The following is a 21590-nucleotide window of genomic DNA, read 5'->3' on the forward strand; positions in this document are numbered from 1 at the left end:
GGACATCCAGGGCTATTACACAGAGAAACCCTGTCTTGAAAACAACAACAACAACAACAACAACAAAAAGATTAACTTGTATCAGTCTGGTATGAGATATGGAAGTATGTATGTAACCTAAATTGCTTAATTGTGTTTTTATTACATTCTCATGTAATGAGATGTGTCATATTTTGTACTTTTTTGTCTGTGAAAGACTATATTGATATTTAAACTTGGACAGCATTGTCTATTTACTGGATTCCACTGAACCCTGTGGTTTTCAGAGAAGTGAACAAGCAAGGAAAGTGTGCTATCATGCAACCAACTTTTCTAGTTACAAATTTCATGGCCAAGGGAGCTGTTCACAGCTCTTTAGGCAATAGTGACAGATTGATTGATGAAATCATCGTGTTTGGTAGCCTTAATCTGTTCATCACATGTGAGGGTGTATAGGAACTATCACTGTAGATACTGAAGAACACTTGTTGTTTTAGGTTGCATTGAGCACTATAGGGATAAATTCTATATGGCAATCAAATTATACAGATAAATTATTTCAGGGGGTCTTACTTAGTGGAATAAAAAGGCTGTGTTGTATTTTGAGGGACTGTGCTCATGCATTGCTAATTGCCCAAGGTCATTTCCAGCACTCATTGGTTTCTCTGGTATTGCATTATAATTACAGAACATCCCATAATTGCTTAATCACATGAATCTTTCTTTGGAGATTAGGCAGCCATGTCTTGGTTGCTAATTGGGTGATTACGTTCCAATTAACACCGTTGTATTTTCTATTCAGATTAGAAACTGAAGGGTAAAAGGAAGATGATTAAAATGCGAGGGAACATTTCCATCCCTTTGTTATCTTGGCAGGAGAAAGAGGAGTAAAATAGTGAATGGCATGTTTGTCTTTCAGGATGATTGACAGAAAGAATGACCAAGACAACAACAGTTCTATGATTGATGTAAGTTATAGACAAGATAAAAATGGAAGCGAGATCGATGCTGTTCTTGATAAGCTATACGTGTGTGCCAGTGTGGAGTTTCTGATGACCGTGGCTGATTTCTTCATCAAAGCTATGCCTCAGAGTCCAGAAAACATAGCAAAAGAAATACAGATTCCGTCAAGACAGACTGCCGTGGGGAGAGTCAAGATGGAGAAAGGTTAGGAGAACTTACCTGTCTGTCCTGCATGAAGATGTCTATATTTTAAAAAAAGTTACAAGCAGAACCCAGGGGTGGAGAATTTGAGGAAGCAAAGCTGGGCTTTTAGATTTAAGCACATTCTTTGTAAAACTCCAGGAAGTAATTGTTTTTAAATGAGTTACAATAGATGTGTTCTGTGATAGTACGGAAACTATTCTGGCTCCATTCAGAGTTTTCTTCATCCCGAAACAGGGAGTTAACCAGTCAGTGATTACCTGTTTTATAGAAGGAAGTCATTTATAAAAGACTTCCAGTGCATTGACGGGCAACAGACAAGCTAGAAGGGGGAAGTGGGGACAGGAGAGGACACGGCATGGCTGACCCAGAACTGCCTTTAGTTCCTTAAACTTTGAGGGAGACTGCAGAAGCCATTTCAACTTGGTAGTTGTTACACTCCCGCTTTATCAAGTAGATTGATGATTCTCTGTGTTAAATTTAAAATTTTTTTAAGGTCAGGTATTGTGTTTGATTTTGTTTTCTGTGATGTAAAACCTGGCAAAGTCACAAACTGAGTGTGCATTGGCAAGATTGGAATATTATTTTCCCATTTGCTGTGATGATTTGAATAGTGGTCATACATGATAGTGGTCATGCCTGTAGATCATATGGCATGGAGAGTGGTCTTTTGGCTGAGACTGAAGTGAACTAGTGGTTAATCTGCTTCATTGGAGTCTTTTCCTCACAGCTCTCTCTGATTTCTGCTCCTGGCCCTGCAGCCTTACTTAACACATTGCATGTTTGCTTATATGTGCATGTACCTGCATTCTGTCCCAAGGAACCTCCCAAACCATGACCTGTCTAAATGCTCCAGTAGTAATGACCGTCTTCGGCTAGATTTCTGATTGCATCTTTATATATATCTATATACTCAGCAATGGATAGATGGCCTGTTGTGAAGATTTGCATTAAAATTTTCTTGCCCTGCTGTTTCTTCAGATGAGTCTGTGAGGCCAAATATGACCTTGAAGGCCATGCTCACAGACCCAGAAGTGGTGTTCGTGGCCAACCTGACCAGGGCCGATGCTCCTGCTCTGACGGCCTCATTCCAGTGTAATGTCTCCCTGTCAACCTCCAAACTTGAGCAGATGATGGAAGCTTCTGTGAGAGATCTGAAAGTGCTCGCCTGCCCCTTCTTGAGAGAAAGGAGAGGGAAGAGTGTCACCACGGTGAGGAAGACTATGGACACTGCTGGTGAAGCCAGGGGGAGAGTGGAATCCTAGACTCTGCTAGGGAGAGCTTGCTGCACATCACAGACGTGGGCTTGACAGTTCGGGCCTTGAGGTTGGACAGTATTAGGAGGCTTAGTCATGCCCACCAGTGGCAGAAGTAGGGGTGCCTCCAGATGAACTCTTTTTGTTGTTGCATTTCTAGTGGATAGATTTTGAATTTGATCAGGACCCAGTGGTTTTTTTTCTTTTTTTCCCCCAGCTTTCTATTTGTTTTCTGCAATATAACCAATGAGTGAATGAAAAAAACAAACTTGGTATGAAAAAAATTTAATTGGAGTCATATGACTAAAAGAGAGGGTTGCATTCTGTTGTTAAAAGTTAATTTAAATTATGCTTTTCATTATTATTGAAATTTGTGCTTTTTCGCTAATTACCTTACTTATGCCAGTGATTTTTAGTGCCATATCTATAACTTTGTGGAAAGAGAATCTTATGTTGCTTGACTCACTTGCAGCATTGTTTTGAATCTGAAGAGTTTTTGAGCTCTGTTGTAAGCACAGAGAAGTGGAGCACAAGTCTCTGTAATTGATCATGAATTATTCTTCGACATGCCATCTTTTATGTGTCACAGAAAACTGAGAGCAGTCATTTCATTGAAGATAGGTTCTAATTAAAAAGCACCATAATTGTGCCATTGTCATGGCCTCATTTATTAAGAAGCAAAGCTACTTTATATCTTTAATGACATATATAGGATTCCAGGCTTCATAGTGCAGTCATCAAGTTTGAAAACTTGAGATCTGTCCACAGAAGGACCGTCTGTGGTATTCACAGCCAATTAGTCTTCATGAAACATCATGTACTCAGTACACCCTAGGCATTAGCTCATGTTTATAGTTACCTTAAAGGTGCATTTTATTCAAGGCATCATCTAGAAGGTATTTCAGCAAGAGGGGAATACTTTGGGATAGTAAACCCGCATCCCCATTCCTTCTTTTTTTGGATTTGGAGTGAGGGCCCTTTTCAGAACTACTTAGAGTCCTTGAACTGTGCCAACTTTTTTCTAGTGTAGAAGAGAGTCACTAAGAGCATCAGCTAATGTTCCTTTGCTTGTAGTAAAGCTGGGCTAGTTCTTACAAGTGTGTGGTGGTACATAATGGATCCGTTACTGGGGGAATGTGACTTTCATTTTTCTGTTTCTAGGTGTTACAACCCTGCTCTTTATTTATGGAAAAGTGCACATGGGCTTCAGGAAAACAAAACATAAATATCATGGTTAAAGAGTTTGTAATTAAGGTTGGTGCCTTTCATACGTATTCTTTGACTGAAGATTCGTTTTTACTTTTATGCAGTATTGTATATTTTCAGGGACCAATAATGATTTAATTAAGACTTAAATTGATTTCATCTGCAGTATTGTGTAAATGACAGTGTATTTTTCTGACTTTAACTGGATAGTCTTAAATTGTGTTTTGCTAACTAATGAATTTACCAATTTAAATACATGGAATACTAAGTGGAACAAAACCTCTTTAAATTTATATGTATTTTCTCTAAGACACTAGGTTAACTGCTGGGATAATATTTAATATCAGTATATATTGTTTATTTATTCAATAAGCATTTTATTTTTTATTTTTGAAGCAGGGTCTTACTTTGTAGCCCCAGTTAGCCTTTAATTCTCTGAGATCCCCCTGACTCTGCCACAGAGATTAGATTAAAGGTGTGTGCCATCACACTGTGCCAGACACTTTTTTCTCTTACTGTGTGTAAACATGTCCTGTGTCGGACATTGGGTAATCATAGTTCTTTCCTGCAAGAGAGTTAATGTCACACATAAGAGAGAGAAGGAAAACAGTGATCATAGTCTTTGGGGCAAGCAGCACACACAAGGTGCTGTTGGGAGAAAAGCAACGGCCAGACCAGTGCGTAAGCAAAGCTCCCTGCAAACAGGGCTTCCTGAACTGAGTCTTTAAAAGTTGGATGATTGGTGAAGAGGAGGAAAAGGCTATCCCTATAGAACTGGCAGTATGCACAAAGTATGAAGAATTTGAACTTAAGAACTTAGAGGGTGGGCCGCTGTGGCTGGACAGATGGTGTGGTAGAGCGTAAGACTCTGAGCACTCCTTAACTGTAGGATATGTTCACAAGGCTAGGGAAAACAAAGGTCTCAGCTGACGATCAGTAAAGAAGTAGTGTGTGCTGGAGTCTCTATTTGGTGATGTCTTATGTCTCTTCAGCCTATTAGAGGAGTGGAGGTTGTGAGAAATGAATGGTAAAGGGATTCTTCTAAGTTATTTACCCCAAGGTGTTTCAAACTCTGGAGAACTCTGGCTAGCCAATCCATCAGGCGCTGCCTCACAAGGAACTTTTTGTACACAGCCAAGGAGAGTTTGAATCTAGTCTGATAGTGCTGGAAAGTTTCCAGGGATTTTAACACAACAATGCCTTGCCTAGATGTGGCATTAAAAACAGTTGTGCTGGTGGCGTTTGAGGGTGGGCTGAGGGTGCCGGCTGGATTCAAGGTGTTATTTGTGTAGCACCGAGGTAGAGAGAGGAATGAGAGTGAGCCCTCAGGACACTCTCCAGCGATGAGCAGGCATAATTTCTAAAATCTGGGGTCTGATGAAAGGGTCTCTGATCTCAGCCTCCTGCTTTTGACCTTGATTAGTGAAGTTAGCTAGGAGCGCCGTGAAAAAGTTGGCTGCGTGTGTAAACTTTTGTTGATGTTCGTGTGACGTCGTCTGATTCTGAGTGATTAGTTTCCCCTTTGCCTTTTGACCGTTGGTGTAACATGGACTACTTAATTCCAGGCAACCTGGGCTGAAATTGTTAAGCAGTTAGTTGAATTCCTGTTTTCTTACTTTCCTTTGTTCAGAACTTAGTATATTTAAATTTAAGTTACTTAATCTTTAACTTTTGAAATCATGTGTTTTAATTCTCTCTTGGGAAGGTATCTATTCTAAATACTTTTCTGCTTTCCTTTTTAAAGATCTCACCTATAATCCTTAATACTGTGATGACAATCCTGGCTGCCATGTCTCCAAAGGCCAAAGAAGATGAGTCGAGGGACACTGATAAGGAGATGGACAATCTCTGGGCTGTCAAGTCTATCACTGACTATAACTCTTGGTTTCTTGGTGTTGACATGGCAACAGAAGTGACAGAAAATTTCAGAGACTTTGACCATCCACCAGTAGAGGAGAATTGTGTGATTGCTGTGGAGTCCGTTCAAGTCACCTTAGAATGTGGCCTCGGGCATCGCACCGTGCCCTTGTTACTGGCAGAGTCTAAGTTTTCTGGAAATGTTAAAAACTGGACTTCTCTAATGGCTGCTGCTGCTGACATGACCCTAGAGGTATGGCCACATTGGCACCCCCAGAGCACAGCTGGAAAGTACCATTGCAGAAGTAAGATGCACAGCTGTAGCAAGTCTCCACGTGAACAGATGGCATAGTCTAATGTTCAGTGTGATGGTGTAGAATTCCATGGGATAATTACTCTTAAAGAATCTCTTGTTAAGTATTCCATGGAAGTAGAGCAATAGAAAGTGGGGGATTACATTGTATTTTTGTGTGTTTCTTTAGGTGGGCTTTTAAAATGGCTTTTGATATAAAACAGTAGTTTAATATATGTTTTCTACTGATTACATAATTATATGATTAATGTTGAACAACCAAGTAATGGAAATTCTGTACCTTTTCAGGTTCACTATTATAACGAAATCCATGCAGTCTGGGAACCACTGATTGAAAGAGTGGAGGGGAAAAAACCGTGGAGCTTGAAACTTAATGTAAGGAAGCCAGTGCTTTGCACAGCGTGATGCCAAGCATCATTCTTAGGAGTTTTCAGTTCAGTGATTTTTCCAAGATTTGTTCCAGGGTCTGTGAAAACCCTTAAAAAGTTCTTGAGGTGATATCTCCTTTCATAGTAATAGTGAAAACATTATATATAATTCTTATTCCTATTTTCTCATGATATACAGTATAGTTTTTGAGAGACTGAATATTGAAGTTCAGCAGGCTGTATGTATAGCAGAAACGAGAATCTCTTACTGCAGGCCTTCAAGGCACTTGTCAAAGACTCTCTTTATGTTTATATATTTAAGATAATTTTTCCATTAAAATGTTAATATCAGGGATAGCACTCCCATTCTTATGACCACAGGGCCAGCTCTACCACCTCCCACAGGCCATGCCACCATAAGACAGGTGAGAAATGGGGACAGCTCTCCCATGCTCACAACTTCAGGGCTGGCTCACACACACCTGACCTAACAGGGATGGCTCTATTGTGCTGCCCTGGTGAGGTGCAGGACCTGCTCTCCCAAGTGTTGCAGCTGGCGGGGGTCCGGGACAGTTCTCCTCTTATGACCACAGGACCCAGCATCGATACGGTAGTAGAAGCTGGAGGCCTTGAACCAGACCAATGACTTTTTGCCATGAACACTTGCAAATAAAAATGGACAAAGGGGTTTACAGCATGCCTCACTGTCACACTGCAGCTTCCGTGATGAGATTTTTAAGGTTTTCCCTTTCTTTCTTTTTTTTTTTTTTACCGTTAAATTTTGTTTTATTTGGAGGGTGTGCAGGGGTGGAGTGTGGATGTGAAGGGACGGGGAAATGAATGGGATCAAGATACATGATGTACTGATGTAAAAGACACACAGAATAAAAAAAAGGTTAATACATAATTTTTATTTTTAAATATTAAATGTGTTCTCAGTTTTCATTTCTAATATAGTACATATTGGTAGATAAAACTCATGAGTAGAACCTCCCAAATTGAGAATTAATATTATTATAAACTCTCTGTTTTTGACATTTATTATTTGACACTTAGTATTTTACAATCCTTAATGTTGAAGTATGTTTTTCTAGGCATGCAGAAATGTGAGATGTGTGCTACTAACAGACCATCACCACTGATCCTCGCTGAGGCCACTGATGGAGGAGTCTCACATATAGAAACTGCTATAGCAAATTCTTTTTTAAGGATGACCACTCACTTACCTTCTATCCCTACTCCTCCTGATTAAAGTAGAGATAGTATCTGGTCTATCTCTCTCTGGCATAATGAGACTGAGAGAATATTTAACAAAGGTTTTTTGTTTTGTTCTGGTTTTTTTTTTTTTTTTTTTTTTTTGGTTTTTCGAGACAGGGTTTCTTTGTGTAGCTTTGCACCTTTCCTGGGACTCACTTGGTAGCCCAGGCTGGCCTCGAACTCACAGAGATCCACCTGGCTCTGCCTCCCAAGTGCTGGGATTAAAGGCGTGCGCCACCACCGCCCGGCTTAACAAAGGTTTTGAAATGCTATTGGAATAAAATCATGAATGTTGTTTGCAATAAATGTAATCCAAAGGCTTACCATATTACTTACCACAAAAGCATAGGAAAAATCATCTTATCTCCAGATGACATTTCCAGAATCAGTTAGATTTTGGAGTCACGCTCAGTTGCTAAGGACCTCAGCACCAAGTCACGCATGCTCAGGAGCTAGCTTGCCCTGGCAGTGTAAGGAGTCAGAAAGTGTGGCTGAGTCCTCATGCTTTGACCTTGGCATCGTGTTGAGCATTTCCTTGTCCATGACCTAAGTGCAGAGAGAAGGCTGCTGATCTTTGCCGAATCACAGGGATGCTCCTTATGGTTGAAAAGGAGATTTTGAGGAGCCATGTTGTGAACTAACCAGTTCAGCTGAATCTTTAGTGTTGAGCTTTTAAAAGTGATCATTGGCTAGTTGGCTGAAAACTTAAATTCTGTGTGGTGTTTATCTTCCTAGGTGAAGAAGAACCCGATCCAGGATAAAAGTTTGATGCCGGGGGATGATTTTATTCCTGAACCACAAATGGCAGTTCATATTTCTTCAGGAGCTACGATGAATATCACAATATCCAAAAGTTGTCTTAATGTTTTCAACAATTTAGCAAAAGTATGTGTGATTCTGATTTGGAACATTTAATGTAGGATTTAAGAAGGAAACATATATGGATTTTTTTTTTCATCAAAATGAATTTCAGAAAATGTGTAGCTGTGGTAAAGTGCTCCTAAGAAATACACTGCTGGGGTTTTACTGTGCTGTGTTCCTTTGCAGGGTTTCTCGGAGGGAGCTGCTTCCACTTTCGACTACTCTCTAAAAGACAGGGCTCCTTTTACAGTCAGAAATGCCCTAGGTGTTCCCATTAAGGTGCAGCCCAGTCGTAACCTCAGGATGATGGGTTCCCTGGAGAAGAATGACCTTTATGATGTGGGTGCTGGTCAGCAGTTGGAGCTGGAATATGCCAGCCTGGAGCCTTCACGTCAAGGCAAGCTGTCGGTCCTGAGTCGGCAGGAGAGTTCCTTCTTCACGCTGACCTTCGGTAGGCATGCTGCGTTCTCCAGAGCATCGCAGAAATTGTAGCAGCTTATTAAATCATCCAATACTGTTTTACTGAAGATGTCCCGTGAGACATTGTCAGAGGTTGCAGTAAATAATTGATAATTCATCTCTGGGTTTTTCTAGACATAAATTGACCTTAATAAGTATCCTATAAAACTTGATTATTGCTGTGCCCTAAAAATAAGTAGTATGTTTCAAAAAGGATGAGTATTCAGTTAAAGGAAAAAAGTGGTCATAAGCAGAAGTCTAAAATATTGATGGTAATAATATCATTACAAAGACAAGGGCATTGTTGTTACCTAGTTTAGAGAATTAAAAAAAAATAGGTTGGATTTTATTTGTTTTCAACATATTCAACCCCTCATTGTTTGGGGCAAAAGTTTTATATTATTAGTTGTTTTTCTTTTTTTTTTTAATCTCAGAGTCTTAGAAAAACACGTTTTTCTAATGATGAGCAAGCATATCTAATGATGACATGTTGTTATTTTGCTTAAATTATTTATTTATTTTATGAGTATTTTGCTTACATGTATGTGTGTGTACCATGTGCATGCATGGTGCCCTTGGAGGCCAGAAGAGGACTTTGGATCCCCTAGAACTGTATTACAGATGGTTGTGACCTGCCATATGGGTGCTGGGAATTGAACCCAGGTCCTCTGCAAGAACAACAAGTGCTCTTTACTTCTGAGCCATCCCTCTAGGTCCAGGGTTTGTTATTATTAAAAAGTGAGTATTTATGCTGGGCAGCGGTGACACAATGCCCTTAATCCCAGCACTCGGGAGGCAGAGCCAGGCGGATCTCTGTGAGTTCGAGGCCAGCCTTGTCTACAGAGTGAGATCCAGGACAGGCACCAAAACTACACGGAGAACTCTTTCTCGAAAAACCAAAAAAAAAAAAAAAAAGTGAATATTTATAATTGTCTTCCACTGTGCTCTGCTTTAGTACCACACGGCTATACAGAAGTGGGCAGTGTCCCTGTGGCCAGGCCTGGCAGGCGACTGTATAATGTACGGAATCCCAGTGCCAGCCGTTCTGATTCTGTGCTGGTGCAGATTGACGCAACAGAAGGGAATAAGGTCATCACTCTCCGCTCGCCTCTGCAGGTAATGTGTGACCACGTGTGTCCCTTGGGAGTGCCAGGCAGAATCCAGTCATTTAGCTGGGTTAGAGAAGTGCAGTGGAACTTCCCGGGCACCTCTGATGACTCAGGAATAAATGGCCAAGTGAACCAGCTTCTGTTCCTGCCTGGCTCTGTCACTATGGTTTATTTTAAATGGCTTGAAAAGCAGTTTTATTTATTTATTTTTTTAAGTCCAGTTTTACTGCCCATAAACCCATAGCACTTATGTTCCTTTAGAGATTTGGAACCCTTAAACATCTAAGCATTATTAGGTTCTTTTGGGAATTTGGACTGAGATGCTATAATTATGGTTGATTGTCAAGTAGAATAGCCTTCTGTTCTCTTAGTCTGTCATCACTTGAGGTTGTATTTTTCGGATGTGTGTGAGGTGTTTAGAATGACCGACTCTCATGGAAAAAAAGAAAGGCATTTTAATCTGTATAAACATTTTTCTGTCTGCTTTTGGGGTTATGTCTCTCCAGTGTCCCTACAGGCTTTATGTGTCAGTGTAAGGAACATTTCTCCCTGCCTGATTCGTGCGTACGGATGGGAAATAATTCACATCTGGACCCTGTCACATCGCAGTTCATTGTTAGCTGCAGGACACAGCACAGGGCAGTCAGGAGAAGAGCTCCATGGCTTTGCTCTTTTCTTTCTCACGTGCTGTGTTAATGGGAGGCTGTAATGGGGAAAACATGGCTGAAATCTTCAAGAGTGGTACATCCTTAATAGTGGTGGCATAAACTAACAATGTCCATGTGATATGTAGATGACGTGGCAATGTCGACTTGGAAGTGTCACTTAAACATGAAGTTTAACATTGGTATATAACACTTAAATACCTAAATATTATTGTTAGCCCGTTGAGATACCTTCCAATATTAAGTTGAAGCTTTTTAGATCTGTAGTAAATCTTTGTATTGCTAATACTTTCTTTTTAACTTATATATCACTTTAAAAAACATTTCTATGTCCATCCCAACAGATTAAAAACCACTTCTCGATAGCATTTATCATCTACAAATTTGTCAAGAATGTTAAGCTATTTGAGCGCATTGGAATAGCCAGGCCTGAGGAGGAGTTCCATGTCCCTTTGGATTCCTACAGGTGCGCACGTCTGTGGATGTATTAAGCTTCCAAATGGGATTGTGGTCACCAGAGCTGGGGATGGATGGGCAGCACTGCGGAGAAAATTTTAGGGTCTTGGGGTGTTGGGGGTGGAGTACAGAAGGGTAAGTGTGCACAGTTAGCATAGGGTGTGTGGAAATGCCATAGTGAAGCCTGCTAATTAGTACAATTAATGTGGGTTGTTAATTATATAAATAAATAAATGTTGTAAAAGAAAAGGAACTTGTGTATTCTTAGTTTTATGAATTGGATCTCAACATTTTAGGGAGAGCAGCCCCACATTTTTACTGCCCTAGCCATACAACAGCTATTTTTAGGACACTTAAGAGTTTATTCTTTTGAGTAGAAATACATGTGTTACCATTGAATTTACAATATAAATTCCTCATCATATATTTGATGCCTTACAATTTTCTAAGATTATATATTTTATTAGCTTGTCTTTAGAGTCAAAATGAAACTATTTAAGTTGTCCTTCCTCTGTGGGGCAGTTCTGTCATTTTGGACATATTCTGAGCTTTCTTAGCAGTGGTTTCTGCATTTGTAAGAATATCAGCACCCACCTTAGTGAGTCACAATGAAGGATCTGAGGTTCTTTTCCTTCCCTTCTGTTGACCCCTCTGTAGATGTCAGCTGTACGTTCAGCCGGCTGGAAGCTTAGAGCAGCAGTACACTCAGTCCACCACGTACATTTCCTGGAAGGAAGAGCTTCACCGTAGCAAGGAGGTCAGGTGCATGCTACAGTGCCCTGCATTGGAAGTCAACTTCTTACCGCTCATCGTGAACACGGTCGCCCTGCCTGATGAGCTGAGCTACATCGGTGCCCACGGGGAAGACTGGGACCCAGCCTACGTGATCCACCTTTACCCTCCTCTCACCTTGCGGAACCTTCTCCCGTATTCGCTAAGATACTTGCTTGAGGTTTGCGTCTTGAATTTTTATGATTATCATTATTATTGTACAGAGTAAATTCTTGTTCTGTTTCGTGGTGTCAGTCTAAGTTGGTGTTGCCTGTTTTTAAGAGGCGTTTATTCTAGCTAACCTGGCGCAGCTGTGCCGCTCGGCCTTCTACTGTGTGTTTTCTCTGTATTAGCATGCTCCAGTCCTCACCGTAGCCTCTGCAGTGGGTGCAGACCTTTTGGCCCCTGTTACTGAGTCGCAGAGGGGTCAATGATTGACCCAAGGTCCTACTGCTAGACAGTGGTGAAGCTGGGATGTAAACCCAGGAGTTCGGCTTCCCAGTTCCTGCTTCTTTTCTCTGCTGCGTTTGTTGTAAATTAAAAGTTTCTTTATTATGTTAAGTCTAAAGGAGAGGAAAAAATGAAAATGGAAATATTTCATCCTGATCTTTGCCTTAAAGTTTACGCTGAAAGTAAAATTCACTATCTGCCGTATGGACACATGGGATGTTATAAATATGATTAAATTTGCACGTTCTATGTTGTTTTAAATTGCAATGGCCTTAGGAAGTGTCTGGAACCTTAATGATTCCTTTTCTTTGTCAAACAATGATCCCTTCCTGAGTATGGAGACAAAAGTTAATTAAGCAAATCAAATAGCATCTGTTGTCCAAAAGAAGGCCACAGTAGGGAAGCCAGGTTTCTATTGCTAAAAAGGTTTATTCTTTGTTTTTAAGTGTGTGTGTTTGTGTGTGTGTGTGTGTGTGTGTGTGTGTGTGTACATGTGTGAGTGCAGCATCCCAGGAGTCTAGAAGAAGGCCTCATTCTTGGAGTTGGGAGTTACAGGTGGCTGTGAGCCCCTGGATGTGGGTGCTGGGAGCTGAATTCAGGTCCACTGCAAGAGTGGTACATTTTCTAAGTGCTGAGCCGTCTCTCCAGCCCAGGCATTAATTTTTAAAGCAGTTCACCTTGCTCGGCATGACTTTCCCGGTTCTGTACATACAGTAGCCATGAGCCACGGTATGAGACTAGAGAGGGTGAAACTGATGCCCATTCAGTGAAATGGCTCATGTTATGATCTAGCTCTGATGGGAATGGCTGGGGTCCCAGATCCAGTCTTTGATTCTTGGCATAGACACAAGTTTTTCTCAAAGCTTAGGGTGGTTTCCCTACAGATAGCCAGAAGACATCGATTGTGGCTGCGATACAGTTTCCTTTGGAGTCCTTAGTAATCGCTGGGAATTTCTAACCTATCAGTGTGTTAGGCTTGGCAGGATATTTAGCCCCGTGTGATCTACAGATTTTGGTATTAAAGAGGATAGGTAAACATGGTTGTGTGTGGTTGTTTTTAGGGAACTGCAGAAACCCACGAGCTGGCAGAAGGCAGTGCTGCCGATGTTCTCCACTCGCGAATCAGCGGCGAGATCATGGAGTTAGTCCTGGTCAAATACCTGGGCAAGAACTGGAACGGACACTTGCGCATTTGTGACACACTCCCCGAGTTCTTCCTAGTGTGCTTTTCCTCGGACACGGCCGAAGTGATGACAGTCGACCTGTCAGTGCACGTCAGGCGAATTGGCTGCCGCATGGAGCTGTCTGTCTTTAGTCCCTATTGGCTGATCAACAAAACTTCTCGGGTTCTCCAGTATTGCTCTGAGGAGATACATGTTAAACATCCAGCCGATTTCAGGGACATTGTTTTATTCTCTTTCAAGAAGAAGAACATTTTTAGCAAAAATAAGGTATGCTCTAACAAGTTAAAATAGGAAAGCTGCTAAATCTAGAGACTTGGGAATCTACAAGCATGTTTGCGCTGTGTGTGCAGCGCCCTTGGTATACAGTAAGTCCAAGGAGACTTTAAAGACAGCAGAGTCCACCTGGACACTGGGAACTCGAAGCAGCAGTCAGCTGATACAGGGCTCCCCATTCTTCAGGGGCGGTAGGCTCACTGCTGGCACTCAAGTCCTGCCGGGCGGAATGGCTTTATTTTATTCACTGTTGCAGTGTTGAGTGGCGATGTGAACACCTGCAGCAGTTGACCTTCCCTGTGCTTCCTAAGCCACCCTTTGGGGAAGCAGCCCAGTGTCCAAGCGTGGTCAGCATTCAGTCCTAGGCTTTTGTGTATGCTGTGCTGTCTACACAGATTGCTAGCCTCCCCAACTCTGTCAGTGTCCCCCCCTGCCTGTCTCTTCTTCTCGCCTGCTTTTTGTCCTGAGACACTCTGCTCATCGCTGATGTGGTGAAGATTTTCTGTTTACAGTGACTCTCCGTAGCCCAGTCACGTTGCTTGGAATCCTGGCTCTCAGATCTCCGTGTACATGATTGTCACCCGAATGGCTTCCGAATTGTTTGCTGAGTCCCGTGCCTGGGATCTTTAGTAAAAGATCTTTCTTGGCAGAGCCTGAGAATTGATGTCTATAACAGAATCCTAGGTGATGCTGCAGTCTGGGAATGACTGTTTAGAGTTTGGGTCAACACGTGGCATTGGGATTGCCTCTGTGTGTGACTTGTCCTCGTGTTTCTTATGGTCTTGGTGGCTGCAGAGGGGTGAGTCTCTTCTGTAGGACTTTCCTCTAAGGCCCAGAGCCGGTCCACTCACTGGCCTCTCACTCTTTGCGTTTTGCACCTCTTGTGTGGTGTCATAATTGTTAGAACGTGCTTCCTTTTATCCTTGTTGAGTTCGGTGCTCACTGAGGATGATGGCCATGTCCTGTGCCCTAGTCTTTCACAGTGTCAGTCTTTTATTATCTGCTGAATGATGTGAAAGTTGTCTTTTATTTGCTAACCTTTTTGAGAATTTTTTTATCTCTGTCATAAATCTAGCACTGGAATATTAAATAGTATTGTGATCCTTTTAAGAAACAGCATAAAGACATGTTTAAATCCATTGCGTTCATTGCTGAGGTGAATGGGAAGGTCAGAGCTGTACTATTCTTTGGTTCCCTGGAACCATTCCATATCATTGTGATTATGATTTTCTGTGTCTCAAGATAGTGGAGGAATTTCCAGAAGACTAGGAATTTTTTCCTATGAAGTAAAATTAATGCCATCTTTTCGGTTTCTTAGATGATGTTATGTGTTCTCTGGTGTAGGTACAGTTAAAAATTTCGACCAGTGGCTGGTCCAGTGCTTTCTCATTGGACACCGTGGGAAGTTACGGGTGTGTGAAGTGTCCTGCCGCCAATATGGAGTACCTGGTAAGAGCGTCCGCTTCACCGCCTTTGGCCTCGTTGACTTTTGCACACCTCAGTAAGCAAGCCGGCTCCTCAAGCAGACAGAAATCTCAAATCAAATTATTCTGTGGAGGACTGTCTGCAGATTTTCTGTGATTACTATATCAGGGAAGAACTTGAATTTGTCAAAATCTAAGCAGGGAGTTGAATCCACTGGAGTGGGAAAATTTAATATTCAAGATACACTGAAATCTTCATCCTATAAGCCCTGTCAGCTATTTCTTAAATCTTAAGTGTGATGCCTTTAAAAATTTGAATAATCTGGTACCACGTAACCCATTTACCACTGCTTCAGAATTCTAATTTTATTGGTAACAGACAAAGTAGTAAAATTTGAGCTTACTAATTATAAAAAATTAACATTTGGATTATTACTAAGTAAAAATACTAGGCAGTAAATCTGTCATTACAAGTTGTCATTGAGTTAGTGACCTTTATTCTGCAGCTGATTTCTGATAAAGCTGATGTAAGAAACCAGACCTTTTCTGTGGTAGAGTACAGCTTTTATTCGTTACCTTGTTTAAGAATTTCTACTTTAGATATTTAAGTTCTGAGTGTATGACGTGTGTCTTCCTTTTTGACCCTGTGGAGAATGAGCTGGCTTGTTTCCTTCCTCAGGTCGGAGTTAGCATCAAAATGAGCAGTTTCAACCTCTCGAGGATAGTCACCCTGACCCCCTTCTGCACCATCGCCAACAAGTCCTCCTTGGAGCTAGAAGTGGGAGAGATTGCCTCTGATGGCTCCATACCGACCAACAAGTGGCACTATGTGGCTTCTTCAGAGGTAACTTTCCCTAAATCATGACTGATTCCTAACATGTACAGATGAATAGGGACATGGAAATGTGAATTGCGTAGATATATTTTACACCATCTCATATATATATATGTGTGTGTGTGTTAAGTATGACAGCAGCTTCGAAAGATCTTTATTTCATCCTATTTTAAAGTAGAAAATTATTGGTAATATTTACTAGTAGCCCTGTCTAGATGGCTAGCAGTCCTTCCCTAGTTCTTCCCATGTGACTACAATCGAAACGTGTTATGGAAAGCACATAGAGCCAATGAGTTGTGTAAAAATGCTTGTGTTATCTTTGATGTGGGTTTGCTACATCAGTAGTGTATTGATTCAGAAATAGAATTTACCAAGTGTTCTATAGTCGAACCACATTTGGGGTTACATAAAGAACTAAGAGTCCCCCTCTGTAGACGGAGAAACAGAAGCTTAGAGTGACATCTGCTCCTGGGGTCTGGACTTGCAGCCTGCCCTGTGCTAGTACCTTCCATGTCTGCGTCTGGCTTTCTGGTGTGTGTAAAGAAGATGTTCTGTGAACGGTTCCTTGTGTATCAGTGAAGTGAATTTGGCAAGACACAAAAGCAAATGCAATGAAGAATATAGATCTTAAGTATTCAGGATATGGAGGCATTCATAATCAATAAGCACTTGAGTTTCTTATCATGTAATTGCTGCAACTACATATAGATTAGTAGATTTTTATTCTAGTGAATGTGCTTGGTTGCACAGTTACATCAATAGTGTTTTGTTTTTCTAGTAGATTCTTACTATATAACCCAGGCTGGCCTTAAACTTGGACTCCTCCTGCTTCAGCTTCTGAGTGTACCACCACACCCAGCTTGTCAGTGTTTTTACTATCAAGTGTAGGGGACATTTAAACACTTTAGATGACATTTTACTCTGATTTAGACTTGAAAATGTGGTTACCCAGTGTCCTTAACGTGGCAGTATCTTATGTCACAGCACAGTTTTAAAACTGGCATTATATTTGTGTTTCCAGTGCATTCCATTTTGGCCTGAAAATTTGTCTGGCAAACTTTGTGTGAGAGTGGTGGGCTATGAAGGGTCTTCCAAGCCATTCTTTTACAACCGACAAGACAATGGCACTTTATTGAGCTTAGAAGATTTGGTAAGTCTTCATATTATAAAGCACCTTGTCTTTGACTTTTAAAACTTGCTTGAACATATTTCTGTAAGCTGTGCTGTAGAGATCTGGTAATTATATGTGGGCCTCTTGTGTGCATGTTTAATGCCAAAATATGTTTGTAAGAACCAGAGCCAGTAAGAACTTGAGACAGTAAGCACTTTGTACAGCTGATTGAACTGTGTAATGGTTCTGTGTGTAACCGAGATTCAGCCAGTACATTAAATATGCTTTATTCCCCCGAGACAGAATGGAGGTATCTTGGTGGATATAAACACTGCTGAACACTCAACTGTCATAACCTTCTCTGATTACCATGAGGGATCTGCACCTGCCCTGATAATGAACCATACACAGTGGGACGTCCTCACATATAAACAGAGGTATGAGAAAAGGCAATGTTAGAAACTTGACTTTGCTGGCATTGGTCCACAGTCCCTTCTGGGAAATGTTGGAGTTTCACATCTTCAATGTCTTCAGACTTTATCATAGTGATAAGGAGCACTGGGTGTTTATTCGATATGCTGGCAAGTCTTGACACAGTATTCATTCACCAGAACGTTTACATTTCTACAGCAAAATTTACATGTACCACGTGAACCTGGGACAAAGAGATGCTATTAAAGGTCTCATCAGTTCAGATGGGTCTTTTTGCCAAATGGCTTCACAGCAAACATAAGAAAAATCTTTGCATCTTTATAAAATTCAGAATGCAGACAAAGGACTGTGAAGTTATTTATTAAACATTATCCCTCCCTTTGTAATTTGGTAATGGTAAGTGAGCCTTTCCCTGTAAATGCATCTCTAGTTGGAGGTAGGGTCAGTAAAGGTTAGAGGAGACATGAGTTGTAATACTGTATCTATACCATGGGTGATAGGAATCTTATTATTCTTGTTCTTGGTATGTTGTCATATGGATGATGTCATTATTTAAGGGTGTGAAAAATAGTTTAAACCAAGCCTGTGGCTCACTCAGGTCTGTAATTTTAGCTCTCCAGGAGGTTAAGGCAAGAAGATTGCAAGTAAAAAGCCAGCCCAGGCAACTTGGAGAGGTCCTGTCTGAAAATAATGCATATAAAAAGGACCAGGGATATAGCTCAATGATAGAGCGCTAGCTTGGCCAGTAAAACCATGAGCTTAATGTCACACACACACACACACACACACACACACACACACACACACACACAGAAAAGAAAAAAGAGAGAGCGGGAAGAAGGAGAAAGAGAGGGGGCTGGGGAAAGGAGTCTAAAAATTTTCAAATATGCAATACATGTAAATAAGTGTGCATGCATGTACAAATTCACTTAAGATTTCTATTTTCCTTGTTCTTTAATTTTTTTTTAGATTTCATTTATTTTTTATTTTATGTGTATGAGTGTTTTGCCTGCATTTATATCTACACTGTATGACTGCAGTTCCTATGGAGGCCAGAAGAGGGCATTTGATCCCCTGGGACTAGAGTTGCAGACAGTTGTGAGCCACCATGTGGGTGCTGGGAATTGAACTGGGTCCTCTGGAAGAGAAACCTGTGCTCTTAACCACTCAGCCATCTCTCCAGTTCTTGTATTTACTGTTCTTAATTCTCATGATATGAATGCAGGCAGAAACATTAAAAGCACAAATTAGGATCAAAACTTAATTGGTTTACTTTTTATCCCCTCTGAGATGTGTTTGCATTCTATAAACGAGTTCCTCTTCCATGTTAATGATCCACTTTAAAGCCTTTGGGGATCTTGTTCAGATTCCTGTTGGGTTAGTGTTGATGAGGTTCAGGACTTTACAGTTTAGTTGGTCCAGCTGCTGGTCCTTAGACTACACTTTGAGTAGGAACGGATGGATTCTTATTTCCTTCTGTCTCTGTGGTACATATTATTGCTAAGCTTTGCATTTCATTAAAAACTTTAAACTTAGGCACTGAATGAAGTTTTGCCATGTACGATGTTGACTGTTCACAGTCATTTTAGAGGGACTTTGATAGATTTGCCTTCATGGATTCCTCTGGTGTGATCCTTCCTGGCTCCACTTTGAAGCTGGAAGTGGTACTACACTGCCACGTTCTGTCTGCCCAGGCTTCAGAACTGTTAGTTATGGACCATGTTAGTGCACTTGTTTGGGATTGAGTTGTATTTTATTAACTAAGCGAGTTCCTAAGACCTTTGTGGTTTCTCAAGGCCAAGGTGTGCTGATCTTCCCTCTGTTGATCATTTCAGTGGGTCACAGGAGGAATTAGTATTGCTGCCAAAAGAAACACGACTCTTTGCCTGGGCAGATCCCACTGGCACCAGGAAACTCACGTGGAGCTATGCATCGAACGTTGGGGAGCATGATCTCTTAAAGGTACCGTTTGATACGGAAATGCTGTCTTCCAGGAACAAAAGCGAATGGAAATGTTTGTAGAAAGTGACTTTTGTGCTTTATATTGCAAATCATTTGTATTCGTTGTTTTTCTGACTGCTGTGATAAAGTGCTGGCAAGGTCTGTTTAATGAGGAAAGGGCTTGTTTGGGCCTTTGTGGTTCATGGGAACGCAGTCCATCAGGCCAGGGACTGGGAAGCAGCTGGTCACATGCCATCTGGAGTGAGGGAGCAGAGAGAGATGAATGCTGGTACTCAGCTTGTTTTTCCTTTTTATGCAGTCTAGGACTGCAGCTCCTGGGAGGGTGCTGTCCACATTGGGGTGTATCTACCCACATCTACTAGCTTTATTTAGAAAACCTTTCACAGATATGTCCAGAGATTTGTCTCCAAGGTGATTCTAGATCATATCAAGTTGACAATCAGTGTAATTAATCACAGGCTCACCCCTGGTCTACTTGACACTCCACCAACCATTTACTTTTATATGCTAGCCTTCTATCCCTTTTGCAACTCCCCATGACCATTTAATAGTGTACATTGCATTCAGCCCCAGCCCTGTTCCGAAGTGTAAGTACAATCTCTTCTGAGACAACCCCCCCACACAATCATGACAAAGTTACATATTTCTAACATACAGTGCCATATAGGAAATATTCCTATTCTAAAGGGAGGGGATGGGGCAAAGCATGGAATGATCATACCCAAACAAGAGGGATCCCAGCAGAGAGAAGGGGAAATCCTGCATTTCCATGTCCAGCCTCTGGGGCTTGTGGAGGAATCATCTGAGGCCCAGAGGGCTGTGCAGCCCTGCCCTACCGGCTCTGCTGCTGACAGCAGACACAGCCCTTCTCTCTGAAGCAGCTCCTCTCCATAGCTGAAGCTTTTCTCACAGATGTCCCATGGTTCTAGCATCTCAAACATCCTGAGATTTCTGCTGCAACTTAGGGGTGCCCCCACACTTCTTCCAATGACCTCTTAGGGGCCTCCTTGCAGGAACTCATCGCCGGTTTGGAGACAGCACTGGTGCCAGTGAAGGGCGCTCACTGCCCTGTCAGCACTAGCTAGGAACTCAAGCCAAGGTGTTACTCTGCCGATGATAGGAAAAAAATGGATGGTTTTGTGTATGTGTGTTCTGTGCATGTGTGTCTATATGTTCATATGGGTGTTACTATTATTTTTATATAAATGATGGCTTTATGTCAATTTGATGACTGGATTTTTCTATCTTATAGTCATTCTTTTTAAGCTTTTCTAATCTTTCCCAGTTATTATATTCAGTTTGAAATTCCATTCAGGTTTAACTCAGTCTTTCTTTCTCCAGGATGAGTGTGGACAGTTTCCATACGATGCAAACATCCAGATCCACTGGGTGTCCTTCCTTGATGGGCGCCAGAGGGTTCTTCTTTTCACGGATGATGTTGCTTTGGTTTCCAAAGCGCTCCAGGCAGAAGAAATGGAACAGGCTGATCACGAAGTCACCTTGTCTCTCCACAGCCTTGGGCTCTCTCTGGTTAACAATGAAAACAAGCAGGAAGTCTCATATGTTGGAATCACCAGGTATACACAAAGGGAGATAAGATGCTGGGAATCCTTAAAAGGCCCTGGGGTTCATAATACCCAGTTAGTGAGCGTATAAACAGATCCTTGTTCTTAATGTGACATATTTACTAAGTAAGTCTTCGACTGTCAGCTGAGAGGCCCAGAGACACGGAGGACTCAGATACTTCTGTGCCTTCACAGTACCCATGTCAGTTGGCCAGGAAGAAAGTCCTTCCTTCCTTCCTTCCTTCCTTCCTTCCTTCCTTCCTTCCTCTCTCCCTCCCTCCCTCCCTCCCTCCCTCTCTCCCTCCCTCCCTCCCTCCCTCCCTTCCTCCCTCCCTCCCTTCCTCCTCCCTCTCTCCCTTTTTTGTTTTAAAAAATGACTTACAAAAACCTTGTGAAAAGCTGAAAATGGTACCTGCATCTGCAGTGGAAATAATTCATTTTGTGCAGTGGAATTTGGGGGAAATTAGCATGCTTTAGGCCACTACAAATAAGTTAGAAATAAGGTTCCTAAGGGAAGCAGTATATACTGTGATCTGTATTTGGAAGGTCTGGGATGTGGAGATCAAGGACTCTAAGATGGATTGTTTGAGCCTTAAAAGTTGATAGACAACAGCATGGTGGGGACACACTCCT

General features: G+C 41.6%; 1 protein-coding gene across 1 annotated transcript in view; it reads left to right on the plus strand.

Moving 5' to 3' along the window:
- Positions 1-21590, plus strand: part of Vps13c (vacuolar protein sorting 13 homolog C) — a 152753-nt gene that overhangs the window by 99773 nt on the left and 31390 nt on the right. The window contains exons 49-65 of the mRNA XM_059268181.1: positions 899-1146; positions 2125-2354; positions 3561-3653; positions 5350-5715; positions 6064-6150; positions 8136-8285; positions 8448-8712; positions 9676-9836; positions 10839-10960; positions 11608-11902; positions 13233-13622; positions 14973-15077; positions 15732-15896; positions 16909-17037; positions 17302-17435; positions 19266-19392; positions 20734-20969. Of these exons, the coding sequence (XP_059124164.1) occupies positions 899-1146; positions 2125-2354; positions 3561-3653; positions 5350-5715; positions 6064-6150; positions 8136-8285; positions 8448-8712; positions 9676-9836; positions 10839-10960; positions 11608-11902; positions 13233-13622; positions 14973-15077; positions 15732-15896; positions 16909-17037; positions 17302-17435; positions 19266-19392; positions 20734-20969 (3303 nt within the window). The remainder of the gene's footprint in view (positions 1-898; positions 1147-2124; positions 2355-3560; positions 3654-5349; positions 5716-6063; positions 6151-8135; positions 8286-8447; positions 8713-9675; positions 9837-10838; positions 10961-11607; positions 11903-13232; positions 13623-14972; positions 15078-15731; positions 15897-16908; positions 17038-17301; positions 17436-19265; positions 19393-20733; positions 20970-21590) is intronic.

The sequence above is a fragment of the Peromyscus eremicus genome, chromosome 7 (assembly GCF_949786415.1).
Source record: "Peromyscus eremicus chromosome 7, PerEre_H2_v1, whole genome shotgun sequence".
In the NCBI taxonomy this organism is placed as follows: Eukaryota; Metazoa; Chordata; class Mammalia; order Rodentia; family Cricetidae; genus Peromyscus; species Peromyscus eremicus.